Source organism: Elgaria multicarinata, chromosome 8, assembly GCF_023053635.1.
Source record: "Elgaria multicarinata webbii isolate HBS135686 ecotype San Diego chromosome 8, rElgMul1.1.pri, whole genome shotgun sequence".
NCBI lineage: Eukaryota > Metazoa > Chordata > Lepidosauria > Squamata > Anguidae > Elgaria > Elgaria multicarinata.
The window spans coordinates 94089620-94107265 of NC_086178.1; the positions used below are offsets into that span (position 1 = coordinate 94089620).

General features: G+C 44.5%; 2 protein-coding genes across 4 annotated transcripts in view; both read right to left on the minus strand.

Annotated features, from left to right (window-relative positions):
* Nucleotides 1–17646, minus strand: part of LOC134403036 (cytochrome c oxidase subunit 5B, mitochondrial-like) — a 176181-nt gene that overhangs the window by 29796 nt on the left and 128739 nt on the right. The gene's annotated exons all lie outside the window — the stretch shown is intronic.
* The window catches only part of MYPN (myopalladin), a 102573-nt gene that overhangs the window by 19604 nt on the left and 65323 nt on the right, over nucleotides 1–17646 (minus strand). For all 3 annotated transcript variants that reach the window (XM_063133057.1, XM_063133059.1, XM_063133056.1), the window contains exons 6-12: nucleotides 17058–17129; nucleotides 15780–15921; nucleotides 14586–14609; nucleotides 11991–12107; nucleotides 10639–11008; nucleotides 8005–8616; nucleotides 4599–4743 (exon numbers count right to left, since the gene is read on the minus strand). In XM_063133057.1, coding sequence (XP_062989127.1) covers nucleotides 4599–4743; nucleotides 8005–8616; nucleotides 10639–11008; nucleotides 11991–12107; nucleotides 14586–14609; nucleotides 15780–15921; nucleotides 17058–17129 — 1482 coding nt within the window. The remainder of the gene's footprint in view (nucleotides 1–4598; nucleotides 4744–8004; nucleotides 8617–10638; nucleotides 11009–11990; nucleotides 12108–14585; nucleotides 14610–15779; nucleotides 15922–17057; nucleotides 17130–17646) is intronic.

The window sequence follows — 17646 nt, forward strand, 5'->3', positions numbered from 1 at the left end:
CCTCCCTCCCCCTCCCCCTCCCCCTCGTCGCGTTGTGCCAGCTCTCCCTCCCCTAGAAAAGCCCTCACTTGTCCTAATCAGGAAGCAAAGACCATGGTCACGAGACATGACTTTGAAAGACGGCATTGAATACAACGAAAGGTTGGGGCACATTGTTAGTTTTAAAACGATTTTAACAGAAAGTGGAACGGTTTTAAAAGTCAGAAGAAACGTAACAACAACAGCATCACGTGACTGCTGACGTCATCTCTGCCAACTTGTTACGTTTCATCTAGACAAGTGTAGACGGGCTCCAAGAGTGTGGCCGTTTTGCACTATTTTTTTACAGAACACCCACACAAAATCACAGGCAGCATACTGACATGTGCTACCTGTTCCAGGTTAAGGGGGGTGCCTGGCCTGAGCCTCCCCCCCTCAAAAAAAATAAAAAATAAAAAAAGGTTAGTCCCCACTCAGGTAATCGTTGAAAATATCAGAAAACAAAAGATGAAACGGTGGAAAGAATGAAGGAAACATTTTGGATGAAACAAATGCCAATAAGAATTCATTGATTACAATGGTAATGAAAGATGGATGAAACCATTTCATCGATTTCAAAGATGGGTGAAATTTTCCACAGTACTCAGAAGTAAATCCCATGGTGTTCAGTCAGTGAAGTTTGCTCATGGGTAAAGCTGCATAGGATTACAGCTGTAAAGTTCTTGGATCTATTTAATCACACAGTGTATAAATAGTTCATGCTCTCAGCAGGTAGCTCTGTGATCCTGGAATGATTGTTGCTTCTAATGGAGTTATTATGCCGTTAACCTAAAAGATTGGATGGTATTTCACAGTCACCTTCTAGCCATTTATCTCACAACTTCAACAAGTACAAACTTTAGCACCTATGATTCATCTGTAAAAACGTTCCATGTGCCTGTGATTTACTAGAAACCAATTCGGCAGCTGACACCTTCGGAGAAAATGCCATCAAGAAGCCAGAGATTGTACAATTTCAATTATCCCCTGTGGATCATCTTCCATACAAGTTGGGGTGGGGTTGGGTTGGGCTTGGAGAGGGGAGAGCTCATTTACATGCCGTGCAAAATTGAAACAGGCTCCACAAACTTGGAGATGGGAAAACCTCCTCCTCTATCAACATCGACGCACCTCCCCGTATGCTATTTCACAATGATATGCCAGGCAATATATAGCAACAAGGGCAGGGTGTAATTTGGCCCAGCTCACTGCACTTGGACCTGGAGCCTGTTTTCAGGGACAGGGCTGAAATCTGGGTCAAGTGAAATAATAATTAAAAATAGAATATATTTTAATAAACGCAGAGTACTTTCCCTTCACCACCAAACAATTACAAACATTTACTTACCCTCCCACTGACCCATTTCAAGCAGGTCTATCTGTTTTTCAAAGCCCTGTCCTGAGGAAAACACCATCTTTCAAACATCTTGATGTTTAAAAAGCAATGTTTTTGAAGTTGCCAGGTATGTGTGATGATTGACTAGTGACAGGCCTGCATTCTGATCCCACTGGACTAGCATCATTGAAAGCTGTCTGACAGGGCTATTGCTTACCAGGATATCAGGTCTATTGCTTACCAGTACATCAATGTAGTGGTCTCCTGGGGGTTGCCTCGGCGGTGTTCGTTTGCCCCACACTTTTGCTGCATGGGGTAATCCTGATGCAGGAGGCAGTGCAGGCTTTCCAGCAGTCATTTGGCTCACCAGGCCCGCCCCCTCCCCTTCACCTGACTTCTGGCAATCAATGGGATGTCGCCTTCCACCTGGGAACGCCCCCGTCATGGCACCGGAGCGAGGACAGACGGCGGTAGAGCTGTACTGACCTCACTCCAGCAGGAAAAGTGAGGAGTAAGTCCCACAGTGGGGAAAGCCCCGTGGTGGCTGTGCAGTGATTGCTGCGTCATATAAATGATGTGGCGCAACTGCACAGCCACTGTGGGGCTTTTAACCCATATAGGCCTTAGCTAGACCTAAGGATTATCCCAGGCAAATGGAGGGGTCACCCCTGCCTGCTCCCGTGATCCCCTGTGTGTCATTTGGATGTACAGGGATGATCCCAGGACAATCCCGGGATATAGGCCTGGTCCAGCCATGGCCATAGACAGCCTCCAGGAAAGGCACTATGGTTACTTAAGAAAGCTCAATTCTGGAAGATCTGAAAATGGGTCAGAGACCCATGCAATGTATTGGAGCCCTACCCTCTTATCATTGGAAATTCTAGCTCAGTCTTCTCCCATTCTGGGTAGTCATTAGGCATTGCCTACACAAGTTTCAGCCAAACTCCACCTTTTGAAGGACTAGAAAAATATTTTAAATTATTTTTTAAAAAAGCACCGAGGATGTTAAATGCACACAGTATCAGTTTCTGCATTCACATGCTACAATTGCAGAATATACACAATTGTGGCCATGATATAGATCCCTAGTGTTGGGCCATCCCAGGTAAACCTATAGCACAACACTGGCCAAGGCTAAGGTATGAGCTCCCAATCTCTAATTTATTCCTCTTTATGGCCTTTCCAAAACATCATATTTTTACTACTTTGAAATAAAAAGTTAGATAAAAACCATAAAGCCTTGCATACATGCCAGGTTGGTGGCAAGTTTGATTGGTTCCTGGGCAAGTGTCCTCTGTACCCCAGCACCACCCTGGTGGCTCCCTTCCAGTAAGCAATGGGAAGCAGCAGAGACAGACGTGACACTCAACCCAGAGCTGAGAAGTGAAGCCCTAGGTAAAGTGGCTGAGCTAGGGCTGTGCCGAATCTGAGCTGTGGCTGGCCAACTTGGCATGCCTCAGCACAAGTCCTAATCGGTAGCAGGTTGGTCGAGGCATCCTGAGGTTGAAGCGGATTGGTACCAAAGCCCTCGGGGTGCCTCAGGCCTATTTGTGGTAGTGGTGGGCCACTACCCCTGCCTGCCTGCCTGCCTGCCCACCCATGCAGGAAAGCTGGCACGAGGCCAGCTATGAGTCCATATGAGGCCATTTGACTTATCTACGGCTGCATAAAGGGCCATTTCCCCTAGTTTTCCCTAGAGACCGAGCAGGGAGGAGACCGACCGGGCGGCGGGGAGTTGGGAATTGGCACCAAGTAACCTGCAAGGCTGACCTGGTGTCATATCTAGCCCTGCTCCCTCTGTTTTGGTGGAAGGTGCCAGACCAGCCTGTACCAGTGGGGGAGATACCTCTCACTGTTGCTCCTCCAGCTGGTGATGATCTCTCTCCAGAGCTTGTCTCCTCAAGGGCAAATCCTACACATTCAGTGGGAAGCGATGGCTCTTCCAGAGGAGAGCGCTCCGACAGGCTGGTTGATGCTAGGCTGCGCCTCTGGCTAACACGTGCGGAGCGAAAGGAGGGCGTGAGAAAGTCGGCTCAGGTCGCATTGCGCCGAAAGCCACGGCTGAATCAGCCTCTCTGAAGTAACGGGCTTTGGGAAAAAGCTTTCTGTTCTCCTTGATGGGACAATGTCTCGCTTAGTTTGCATAATTTTGCCTAGGGGGGAGTTTCCAAGACGCTAGACTCTCTTCAGGTGGGAAGAGATGTTAATTGCTTAATAAAGGCTTTGTGGATTACTTAGCAGGCCTCATCTTTGTCTCCCATCGAAAGCAGGAGTTTCTTGAGAAACATGACTACTGCTTTTGGGGTTAAAGGGGTGAGTCTCGCTTCAGCTTTGTTGCCAAAGTGAGGCAACCAAGCCCCGAAGTGCCCTGAGTCAAATTGGGGCCATTTTGGAGGCTATGAAATGGCTTCTGAGATGAGTCAGGGAGGCTGTGCACAGCCCTACTGAGCAGTGTTGCCATCTTTATTTCCCCAGAATGCCTCTGGGCTGCAACATAGCAGAGCCCAGAGGCACTCTGAGAAAATGAAGAACTCCATCACACGGGGGGGGGGGGGAACATGCTCCCTACCGTCGCTTCTCCGCCTGTGTTTTCGTTGCTCAGTTACTTCCTCTTTCAAAAGAGGAAGTAAACAATGAGCACGAGGCTCATTCAGTTGGCTGTTCTAATAGCACTGCTTCTCCTCCACACAGCAGGAGAGAGCAGCAGCTTCCGGGTTTAAAATATATTGGACTTTGTGGAGAGAGTTTTTGTCACGCAAGAAAAGTAAGAAGGGGCGGAAGGCATGTAGGAGTCAGACAACATCATGGGAGGGACCTGCAAAAAATCCATAACTGCCCAGTAATGAGTGTGCAATAAAATGCTCATCAGATGGAGCTCAAAGATGGCAACTGCATCCCTGCCTGGCCCTTATTTTCACAGCACCCGACAGAAAAGAGAGAAAAACAAGTAATGTTGGTGACTGGCCCCAATCTGTGGTGGGCCCTCTGGGGACTGTGGGACTTGACATTTGCTCCACCATGCCAGATGCCAGGCCTGCATGTATGCACAAGAGTATTAAAAGTCGCTTTAGCAATCCTGCTGAACAAGATCGTGTCCTGACCCTAAATATTTATGCCAGTGCAGAGTATGTGCTTGTCATGCCAATGAAATGTGCCCATCCCAAGCAATTATGTGTTGGTGAAGCAAGAGTTGGGCTGAAGGTCTAAGAGGAACACACATTTTAACAATAGCCAGTTCTCTTACCTGCTGGCTGTGTGGAAATGCATCATCCCGTAAATACAGTCTTCTCTCCAGGTCTTTGACAACAGCAGCTTTCTGATTTCTAATAGACTCCTCTGCTGCCATCTGCGAGGGCCTGAGGTTTTTCTTCAAAGTTCCCTGGCTTCCTCTACGAAATAAATAATCTCTTAAATGATGCTTTATTATTGAATTAATCCATGTAATTATTTTTAGACAGATGCCTCGATCCAGCTAGATGCAGCAGCTCTCTATTCAAGAACTCTATTCTGATTCAGGTTCAGATGGATCCATCTTTACAAACTTTCAAATGGAAAGTTTGAAATGGCCTATTTTGTCGGAATCACATTTTTATTGAAGGTATACTATGTTGCTGCTATTCAAACTGGTGCTGAATAATTCAGTTTGCTATTAGTACGGGGTTGAATGCTGTTATCGAAAGGGATGTGTGACAATTCCATTTAGGGGGTGAAAATTGGATAAATCTTGTCCAGTTCAGCCCTTGAGGAATTCACTGCATTCCCCCCACTGGCATCAACTCATATGCAAGTCAATCCAAAACATAGATTCCCCCCTTTCTATTTTATAACAGCAGCAATTTGTGGGATTTGGATTTATTTTTGTGGGTCTTGAAATCTGAGCAAATGGGGGTCATATTTTTTTTAATTTATCCTCCCCCCTGTCTTTTGCAAGTGTGTCATAGTGCAGATTCAGCTATCCAATATGTGTAGTCTTGCCCTGTTAATTTCCTTGCACATTTTAGCTGTCAATGGAAGCATCGAACTGGAGTAGGTAACGCACAAGAAGAATGCATGTAGGCTAATTTTGTGTGCAGATGTGAAGTAATGAGGGAAAAAAAATAACAGCAAGACAAAGGAGGAATCCATTTGTGCAATTCAGAAGCAGCGAAAAAGAAAAATACTGTGAAAGAAACTATTGCACTCACACATGCAATATCTCCCACTTGGCAATGTAATTCTCTCACTATTGAGTGTTGAACTGACACTTGTCAGTGTCCTCCTCCCTTTCAACACTTTCCCAAGTCTTCAACAAGTTGAGAAATGGGAGTTATTTGCTCCTCTTGCACTTTTTGTGGCTCCTTCTTGGAGTAGTTCCTCCTGTTGCACAAATTTCCCCTCCATTTACTGCCCAGCCTTTAAATTTGTGCCAATTTGAGGCTGGGAAATAAATGGAGGAGAAATTTGTGCAAATTTAAAGCCTTTAATAGTAAGAGGATTACTATTTATTTATTTATTTATTTATTACATTTCTATACCACCAAATAGCTGAGGTTCTACATTGCCAAGTGGGAGATCTCTCCCCCCACCCCACCCCGCTTTGCTCTCCTTTGCAACTGTGCAAAAATTAGTCATCTTGTATTGTCAGTTTGCTTGTATGTTACCACTTCAGTGTGCCTGTTGACAGCTGAAACGTACAAGGAAATTGACAAGGCAAGACTACACATATTGTGGAGCTGAATATGTACTCTTGCACAGTTGTGAAAGACTGGGGGGATTTTTTAAAATAATAATAATAATAATAATAATAATAATAATAATAATAATAATAAGATGATGATGATGACCCCATCTGTGCAAATTTCAAGATCCATACACACTCATACAAATCCAGTTTGTACAAATTACCATTTCGGCAAATGGGGGAACCTGGGGAAAAATGCTTGAAACATTTCCAGAATCAGGGGGGAAATCCGCTACAGACCCCCATCTCTTACCGGAATGGAAACACTGCAGAGTCCCATCAGGCTCAAACGGAACAGAATTCCCAGCATTGTACTTCCCTACTTATCTATGGTTAATGCTATTATTATTCTATTGCTACTGATTTCTGCTTTTGTTTTTAGGGGTTTCTGTGGTGATTTTAATTAGATGTTGTAATTTTGTGTTTTATGGTATTTAATACAGGTGGGCAACTGCTTGTTGATGGAGGGCCTGATGTCCCCCCCACCCAATCCCTCCGTGGGTTGGATGAGTCAGTGGGTGGGGCCACACCCATTGGCATCATCTGGTCCCTTCAGACAGCACTTTAGTTGGGGACTTGGGTTTGCTGCATGTGGGCTGTCTCTGCCTGGGAAAGCTTGTGTGCAACAAAACTTCCCCTAGCCAAGGCGCCATTGGGTGGGCTCAGGGTGGGTGAGCATTTAGCATGCCCCTCTTCAGGAGATCCATTCCCATTGGGGGTGGGTTGGGGTAGCGGGAGTTTTTTTCAATTTTTAAAAATGTACCTTTTGCGCAGGAGTGTTCCTGCAGTCTTTTTCAATATTAAAAAAACACACACAAAATGGCGGGCACGACATCCTCTTCCTCCCAGGATATCGCACACCACATGTAGACAGAGGGCAGATCCCGTGATCATCATATCACGAGATCCTCCCCCTTCCCTCCTTCTACCCCTTTGTTGAACTTCTATCAGTGAGTGAGAAGCAAAAAGTGCTAAGCTTTCTTTGGAAGTTTTAAAGAAATCAATTGCCCCAATAAAGAAACGATTCTCGTAACACACTGGGAACTATAAACACTGGTGCAGACATCTTTTTTGTTTTATTTGACTGCAACTCCCATCATTCCCAGCCAGCATGCCCATTGGCCAACACATTTGGAGGGCACCAAGTTGGGGAGGGCTGGTGTGGACCACTAAAGCTGAGAGATTCAACAAGATCAACTGGGAATTATTTCCTCTTTGGATCTTTAGCCTTACTTTTAAGTGTGGAAGACTGCAGCCAAAGGGTTACCTAGGCATAAAAGCCACATTTTAAATGATGATAAAAAAATGCAGTCGGTTTCAGAGAACAAAAAAGAACACAGAGGCCTCCTTCCCCACCTGCCCCTAGATATGTGCCCAGAGTAATGGGGTATTCTTCAACAGAAAGTGTTGTGAAATTCACATATCCAAAGCCAGCACATAGTAAGTGGTCTGTAAGAATCAACAAAGGTGCATGGTTAAAAGATCCTCCAGTTCCCTACCATGCCATGTAAGCTAACCAAGGGTAATGTTTTCAGATTTGGTAGAGCAATTCTGAATAAATCACATTATAAACAACCTAGTCTTCTGTGATATTATACACAGGCTCCTAGAGAGCTCTTTCCTTTAAGGAAGGGATGGACAACGTGTGGCCCTCCAGATGTTATGGCCTACAATTTCCAATAATCTTAGTCTAATGGGATGATGGGAGTTGTAGGCCAAAACATCTGGAGGGTCACATGTTGAACATTTCCCCCTCCCTTCTCAAGGGGTCACCAATGGATCTTAACAATGCAGGTTGACTTAACTGAGTTCAAAATGCCCTGTCCCACAATTACTATGTGGTAGATGTTCTCTATGAACAATCTTTCATCTATTCTTTCCCAATGGCTCACTCATACTCTTCTGAACATGCAACATTGGCATCACTTACACAGCCGGTGCGCTTTTAGGTAGACCCATGGCATTCGTTAGGGGTGTAGAAGGAAGTGAAGGAAGAACTGCGCTGAGGAAGGCGACTGGGTTCTGAATCCGACCAGTTGGAGAGAGAGGTGTCGAAGGTATATTTTGGGGCTGGAACTGGTTCATGCTAGACACAGAAAGCAACAGTGGTGGCAACACAGGTTCTTTGGGACTTGTAAAAGGCTGTTCGGTTTGGTTTGTCAAGCCTCCTGGAGATCTTGTCTGGGCTGGTGGAGGAGATCCTAAGAAGTTTTCCTTGTTGTTGGTTCTCTGGGTTCCTTGAGGTGCATTGCTAAATGATGGCATGGGGGAGCTGGAAGAGGAGCTGGCCACTGGGGTGGTGTTCTGAGATGCCAGGAACTGTTTAGGCCGGGTGTAAGTGAATGTCTGTGTTGGGGGACCCTTGTTCTGCTTGTATGTAGTTGATGACGGTTGCTGCTGCTGCTGGTGGTTAGGCAAAGTGGCAGAGTTCAACGTGCCAATATTGAATGACAGCTCCCGTGGAGGTGGGGGAGATGGCTGTTGAATTTGCTGCTGCTCAAACAAGACCTGGTTGTGTAGCTGTTTCAACTGGGTGGAATCCCTGCACACAAAAATAAAAATGTATATGCAAGTTATATTATGGGCCACAAGAAAACCACTGAACAGGTAGCAGGCACTGCTTTTGAAACCGAATCAAAATGACGCACTGCCGATTAAAGTCTCAAATCCTTTCTAGCATGACTCAGAACTGGGGCCAAAGGAACAAGTACAACATGTGCCATGTGACTCATGACTTAGCATGTCATGTGAGCCATTCCTAACCATGGTGGCTACATAACCATGGTTTAAACATGCTCACTAACCACTTGCTGCAAAAGGGTTAGTGGCCTAACCATGGCTTAGCGTGTTGTCTGAACAGGCCCACTAACTTCCCCACCTACTGTAGTTCCTTGGCCCCCAACAGGTGCTAGATAACAATTGATGATGAAATACTGCGGATGCTTCCAGGTGGAGGGCTCCGAGTGCTTCCAATCAAAAGGCATTGTGCAGCTATTCTGCCTTTCCCTCCTTAATGTTGTTTGTTTTGTGGAAAGAAAAGAAAGATGGAAGGAGCAGAGGGATACAAGTAGAAGACAATGTCTAGACCCCCTGTAAACTTCAATGGATGAGGCATGGTAATGGCACCATGGAAGCATTAATTTAAAGTATCCTACATATCACTACATGTTTTAAAAAGCCATACTTCTTCAAGAGCAACTAAAGGCTTTGGAGGCTGATATTCAATTCTACCGTAAGGCAATTTCCACTTATCCTGTCTCCTAGATCACCTGAACTGACTTCATGCCCTGCAAATGTGATGCTCAGCACAACAGGCTAGAGTGCTTATTCCCAAAGAACTCCTCTGCTGCTCTTTGCTCTTATGGACTGCACAGAGGCAAGGGGCAACAGGAATAGGGGAGTGCACCACTTCAGTCCCCAAACCCAAATCCGATTCGAAGCAGGCCAATTCAGTTCACCTCAACCTGAATCAGGGCAGCAGCTTGCAGGGTTCAGGGGGAAAAGCAAGGTGGGGAGAGTCCTACAGACTCCTGGTCAGCCTTGCATCTGCAGCAACTCTGAATCGCCCCCTGAGGCAAATCAGGGGTGGGGGCTGTACACAGCCCTAAACAGGAACATTGTGGACAAGGACAGTGGCGTAGTGGACCCAGGGCTAGCAGGGTTGAAGCTCTGGGACTGTTTGATGAGCAGGGATGATGATGTCATCTGCCACTCCACCCACAGCCCAGACTTCCCTGTTCCCTCTGAGCTTCACAGCAATCCCCACAGTAACTGGTGGGAAATGGATTTTCCATCCTATGCACAAACACACATGCACACACACACACACAGATCAACACAGCTGCTTGAATTTTTGGACTCTCCTTGGAGGCATGGCTAGGGGGACTTAATTATAAGTGTCTGCTCTGCAAAATTTACCACTACACCCCTGGACAAGGATGGATCGTTTGCCCTTCCTTGCCCCAGAAAGAAAAGTACAATGGGCACTGATGTCAAGCACAGCCTGAGTTGTCTTTTCGGGGTGGGGTGGGGATTCCAAATGGCCCAGGTGGACTTTTCCTATATCCAGGCAATAAACCTTGTTTTTCAAGAAGATACAGGATATTAACATTTGGCAAAATGTGGTACTTTTGATTTCTGTGTGAAATAAGAGCAGAATCAGTAACAATTAAAATGGAATTTGCTTTCAAATACTGGTAAATGCATCCCCAAATAAGAGGGTGCAGATTTGCATAAAATGTGCGTATGCAAATGTATATGTAAAGATGCAAATTTAGAAAGAATTACTATAAATGAAATACCATAGCGGGGAAGACTGTAACCAGCTGACCCATGTGCCTGTTGCTCAGCCTGCTGTCCAGATGCTAACACTGGATGGGGAACTTCAAGGCCCCTGTTGCTCTCCCTTCTTAGGGTTATGTTAAACCAGACTTGAACTGGACAGCCTTTCAAATAGAGGACACCTTCAAATAGAGGACAGCCTTTCAAATAGAGGACTGCCCTCTGCAAAATAGGACACACAGCCACTCTTCAGCTAAAGCTTTTCAAATGCCTTCTTACTTACAATTTTGGTTTCGCCAACACCGGAGGTGGCTCTTTTGAAGGTGAGCTGGGCTCCTGATTTTTAAATATCTGCCCATTGATCTTATCCGGGAAGCAGTTTGGTCTGATTTGATTTGTAGGCCCTCCTCCAATTTCTGATGAGGCTTCACTTCCTTTGTCATCTTCCGGCAGCTTAAAGTGCACGTGAAGGCCTATCTTGGAACTTGACCGGGGCTCATTGTGGTTTAGAAGAACTCCTTCCAGTTTAGGTTTTGGAGGCTGTTCCACCAATGGGAGCGAAGGCATGGGTGCAGGGGGCTGGTGCTCAGCAGCAACTAAACTGATTGAACTTATAGTATGAAGGGCAGCGTTGCTGTTCTGGTCCTCAGGTCCTGGAATAGCAAGCATTATATATGTGTTAGTATATGAATCAGTGGCCACACCAGACAAATATATATTGGGGATAGGGGAATGAGCTTGGTCCCAGATGTTGGATTTCTGAAAGATATAAAAGATAGTGAGGGAAAGGGGGGGCGTGACCAACTGATTGGGGTATGTGTGTCTGACTCCTTTCACTTTCCCTCTGGTGCCACCTGTGACCCAAATATGCTAAACTGGATTATAACGCCAGCATCGTTGTACTAATCAGACAGATCTAAAACGGTCTATAACAGGAGCAAAGAAGCCTTGTTTGGCAGGTCTGATCCATGGGGAGCAGCTACAGTTGCTTGCCCTTCCTTAGCCCCACAATGATGGTTGAAAATGTATGGGGAAACAGGGAAAACATAGGTTTGGTTCAGACAACACACTAAACCATGCTGCTTAACCACAAAATGGTTAAGGGAATGCATTATGCATCTCTTTAACTATTTGTGGTTAAGTAGCATGGTTTAGCGTGTTGTCGGAACCAGGCCCTAGAGATAGAAGTCAAATTTCTGGATCCTGAGCGTAGAGTTTTGAAAGGAGGCCAGGGAAAAATAAACAGGCATCAGATTGAGCTCTAATGGAAGTATGGATCATGACAAGTATTTTAATTTGGTTTGGGGAAGTCAACAATAGGGTGACCATATGAAAAGGAGGACAGGGCTCCTGTATCTTTAACAGTTGTGTAGAAAAGGGAATTTCAGCAGGTGTCTTTTGTAGGCATGCAGCACCTGGTGAAATTCCCTCTTCATCACAACAGTTAAAGCTGCAGGAGCTATACTAGAGTGATCAGATACAAAAGAGGGCAGGGCTCCTGCAGCTTTAACTGTTGTGATGAAGAAATGCATTGGAGAAATGTTGCTCCTTTACTGATTCTAGAATCTAGAAGTCCAGATCACACATAGATATGTTCACGTTGATTGTAAAGAGTTTCTTAAAATAATCTCTTACCTTTTACATTTAGACGAGCCATACTGGAGACTGTCCCATACTTATTGCTTGCGGTACACGTAAAACTCCCAGAATCTTCTGAAAAGACCTCAGCAATGACCAATGTGCAAATCTCCTCTGAAAACCATGAGGAAAAAAAATAGCACCTTTTCCCTCACATGAGGTATGAATTAAACTAACCATACTATAGCATAATAGGGTAAGGTCCCAGGCAAACAGGTGCCCCAGAGGGTGGCTGCTCTATTCCTTGTGGGGTCAAAGGCAAAGTGGGTGGAGCCCAACATATTGTAAAGTTCTTACTGTCTATAACCAGGGCAGGATCTACACTACTGCTTTAAAATGATTTATAACAGTAGTGACAACTGTTGGGGCCCAGGACACACTCCACGTACAGTTTTCAAACTGTTTCCAAAGTGTCATATCCTGGCCCTCGTCTATACGGCAACGAGATTGCTCCTCATTAAATATAAACGCAAATTTTTGTTGATTTGAATCTAGGTAAAGAGAGCACCACACTGCAGCAGCAACAGTGATTTATTTCCTGATTTTTTATAGTGCAGTTATAAATGCGCACATGCGCATATACGATGCTACGGAGTAGAGATGATGGAAACTATAAATTTTATATGCGGAGCTCCGCAGATTCATATAACCGAGAAACCGGGAGTGCAGGGGGGGGGAAGGAACGAGTCAGCAGAGAAGGATGCCCGTTCCCCCTCTTTATTTTAATAAGCTTTCTCTGCGGAGCTCCGCAGAATCAGAGAATTCAAACTAAAAACGGTGCGAATGAACGAGGCAGCCAATTGGTAGGAAATCGGCCAATCCCATTGTCCTACCCTCAAAGCTCCGCTCACATGTCAAAATCTAACTCCCCCAAAGACACATAAACATAATGTCGTGAGAACTCAGAGGTGATTGAAAAGTCATGGTAAATCGCGAATGCGAATATGCGCATTATCGCTTTAAACACCCGGCGCTACGGCGAATGGATAGCTGCGTCATGTGTCCTGAAATGTGAATATGCACATTTAAGTCAGGGTAAACAAGCTGTATAGATTAGCCCTTGCTTGGTGTAGATCTGGCCTAAGCCTTAGGAGAAGTATTTCAACCTTTTAGATTGGGGAAAAGCTGCACAAAAGATGGGAAGCCACCAATGATTGGTGGTTGGTGGGAAAAGGGGTGTGGCCAGATGAAGGGGCGGGGACACCCGGGGAACCCTGGAGGGCCGGATTGGGGCCCCAAGCAGGGTCAGATTTGGCTCCCAGGAATGATGTTCCCCACCCCTGACTAAAAGGTATAGAAAGAGCAGAAATGTTCTTTCCCTTTCAATACCTTAGCTAAGCATTTGCAAGTACAACTGGATTTCAAGTTCTGAAAACTGCAGAACTGCGGACACATCCAAACCATACAAATTGGTTGTTGCTTTTTGTAGTAGCAGTACAGAAAAAAATATATGTGGGTGCAATCCAGTGCACACATGAACTTTCTGGAGTCTCACAGGTTTTAAATCCGATCAAGTGCTGTGGAAAGCAATCTTGTGTTTCTGGTGGTAAGGAAAATGTGCCCTTGGAGGTGAATGCTTTCAACATTCTTTAGCAGGTGGCATGCCATCTATCAGTCTCTGCAGGAGCAGCTTGTCCATGCCACTTTTTGGGAGTCTCTCTCTCTCTCTCATGATGTGCATACAAGTGTGCCTACTTTCCTTGAACACATTTTGGAGCGCGCACAGAATGCCTCCCCCCACCCACGTCAATGGATTGTGGAGAGGAATGGCTCGCTAGAACATGGCACTCTATGGGGGTCTCCATGCCCTTTAAGCCAGCCTCGACTGCCCTGGTCCTGAAGGCACTGACAAATCTAGTTCCAGTTAGGATTCACCTCTTGGAAGTAGAATGCTTGACATGGCATTCTCCAGTTTCAGAGCTGGAATGCCTGAAGCGGCGCTCTCATATTTCCTGAGTGGGGTGGGGATGTGGGGAGCTGAGAGTTAAGAGAGAATAAATGGCATGGCCCGAGGTGTGACACAATACTCTCCAACTGGCAAGCAGGATAAAAATAGCACCATCCTACATCATCTGGCGTACATTTGGCCCCAAAGAAAATAAGGGACTTAATGCAGACTATTTCATTCACATCTAGCTGGGGAAGAGAATCAGCCTTAGATATGAAATAAGGATCATCTCAGAAGAGCAGGGCATGCACGAAGGGTAGGCGTGGTTGGGTACAGATGTTGTCATGAGAGGGACCCACAAAAATCTGTGAGTGCCCAGCAATGAGTGTGCAATAAAACATTTGTGTGATGACACCCTTCAGTAGAGAGGAGTGCATGCAATTAAATAATTCAGAATTATCTCATGGATCATGTAAATGGCTCTCTATTACAGCCTCCCCCTAACAACGTAATCCATTTTGTATTAGGTCTATGCAGAACGTCAATCACAGCACCCTCTGTGCGCTTTCTACAGGTAAAACAGAATCTCTGGACCGCTGTCACATTTTTTGTTTAATCCTGTTTGTTTGTGGTCACGGTGCTGGATTTTGCAAGATTGAAATCATTGGGCATTCACACACATTAGGATAAAGGAATATGCCTACCTGGCTCAGCCATAGAGCGAGGTTCTAAAGGTAAGAAAAAGAAATGCGACTCAATTCAATATTTATTTTAGTGTGCAAAGTGTTTAACCAAACTTCACCAAGAAATTCTATATTTATGCTAGCTCAACAGCTCATTTTCCCTATGTAAATCTAGCAACTCCATTGGATTCAGCCACAGTGACCCCTTAGGAATTGTATCCCAATTTTCAGTGTAAATTATGAACTTCAAAACTGGTGCTTATTTGTTTCACTGGAGAAATCCCATCCTTAATAATGGTCTCGGAACAGACTGCTGGGATGTTGATCCAGAGTTTCAATGCAAAATCCATTTCATTGCTTTTATCTGCGTCGTATACAAAGACAGCAGTCCAGAAGTCCATTATTGGTACAGCACAAAGTTATGCGTATATATTATTTGGTAGATCATTTTGTGCATGGATGTCCATGCTAAACAGCACCCAGCCTTGTGCAAGTGGTATTAGGGCAGGATCTACACTACTGCTTTAAAGAGCTTTATAACAGTTTTGACAACTGTTGGGGCCCAGGACACACTCCATATACAGTGGTCAAAGCTGTTATAAAGCACTTTAAAGTGCTTTAAAGCAGTAGTGTAGATCCGGCCCAAGTTTCAGGAATTATGGCTGGATCCGGATTTTTATCATGGTTCAAGTAGATCCATTGAAATCAAAGGGAGAAATTAATCATGACTAACTTAAGTCCCATTACTTTCAGTGGGTCTACTCTAAGCATGGCCAAATCTGGATCTAACCCTTAGTCTCCACTCTTCTGCAGTGTGGCAGCCGTTCAAAGGTGGTTGTGCACACGGCACGACTTGTTCACACAAGCTGCTATACTCTCAGCTTTACCCACCACCATCTGCAATACGGGAATAATAATACTGACATATATTGCAGGCTTGTTGTAAGGATGATTGACACAACACATGGTAAGTACTTTGAATATATGAAATGCCATCTAGAAATATTGATTGCTAATATTTTGGGGGGATTGTGGCAAATAATTATTGGTCTGGGAATGCTATCTCAATATATTTTTTAATTGTTCAGGACCCTTTATATCCAGCATGCAGCAAATAATAATTATTATTATTATTATTATTATTATTATTATTATTATTATTATTACTCTCAATAGCATTGACCTTTTCAGATAAATGTAATCTGTAAAGCATACTTTTCTGTAATATTCTGAAGTCTGGAGAGTCTTCTATCAATGTCCCTTCTCTGTACCACTCAACCTTTGGAGAAGGAGCTCCTTTCACTCTGCATTCAAACACAACCAGCTGACCTTCAGAGGCTGATATGTTCTGCAGCATCTAAAACAGAGATAGACCAAGCTGAGAATAACAGAAAATGTTCATTTCCGAGATGGTACACAAAACTCTGCCTTTCTCATGTTTGGTGCCTTCTTGAAAACTAAATACAACTTGGCTATTAACAAATATAAACATTTTCCTTGATTAAAATTTTATTAAGTTTTAAAATTTGTCCCTTTTTCGGGTGTGATTTTACACTGCTGTTTTTAATATATTTAACATTATAAGAGGAGCCATGCTGGGTGGATCAGACCAAGGCCTTAGCTAGACCTAAGGTTTATCCCGGCATCGTCCCTGCCTGCTCCCGGGATATCCTGTGTGTCATTTACATGAACAGGGATGACCCTGGGACAATCCCGGGATAGACCTTAGGTCTAGCTAAGGCCCAAGGGTCCATCTAGTTCAGCATTCTGTTCACACAGTGCCCTAACAGCTTCCCACAGAAAACCCACAAGCAGGACATGAGTGTGACAGTACCCTCCCGCCCATGTTCCCCAGCAACTTGTGTACCTAAGCATACTGCCTCTGATACTGGAAGTAGCATATATCCATCAGGACTTCTAGCCATTGATAGCCTTCTCCTCTATGAACAGTATATTAGCTAGGTATTCTAAATTAAAATTTATAGGAATGTTAGATGATTCTGATGAGGTTGTTTTTTTGTATCAATATACCTTCTTTAAATATTTATTATATCTCTATATATTATGATAAAAATATACTTTCAAAAATCTGATAATAATTGTAATCCAAATAGTTGTCTGCATTATAGCAAGAAGATGCCTCTGAATATACTGGAGACTTTCTTTATAGAGGGGAATTATACAATGTTTTCAGATAGGACTGCTTAAAAATATGCTGACTTGTTCTAGGCCAGCTTTCCTCAACCTGGGGCGCTCCAGATGTGTTGGATTACAACTCCCAGAATGCCCCAGCCTGGCTGGGGCATTCTGGAAGATGCAGTCCAACACATCTGGAGCGCCCCAGGTTGAGGAATGCTGTTCTAGGCAAATGATAATATAATCTCTGACCCTCAGAGACATATTTTATAATAGGACGAACAGCCTGGAGATAGTCAGGGTCCCACTCTAACATCTATTTGCTTCTCATTTGCAAAGGTAAAACAAACAAGTTACCTTAGTAAACACTGGAGCAGCTATTATGGGTCTTCCATCCAGTCCTTGTAAATAGTTAGTGGGGCTTTGACTCTGAGGTCAAAAAGCAAACATTAACATACAGATATGCAGTAGATATCAGGCAGTATAATTAGGGCAACCCAGTGCTCTGATGTTACTCTGATGTAATATTTTGGTTTCCACGGAGCACGATTAACAGAGAAGTCCATGGGAAAAGTAATATATTACATAGATAAGAGTTCATGCAATTAGATAATTTAGCACTATGTTGTGGAACATTTTCCCAGCTCTTTAACACAGCCTCCCAGCAAGCCCTGTCTGGCACTGCCTCCACCCCAGCATTTGCTGCTGTCCCCGAAAAATGAGAGAGGAAAAAAGCTCTAAAAATGGGCTCTGTAATTCCTTCCATAGAAGCCTCATTCCTTGAGGCTTCCCCACCAAGGAAGGAAAGGAACCTCTCGCGCAAGCACTGAGTCATTACTGACTCTTGGAGGGACGCCAGCTTTCATTTACGTTTTCTTGGAAGGCCTTATAGTGGGGTGGTTTGCCGTTGCCTTCCCCGGCCCTTATTACCTTTCTCCCAGCTAAC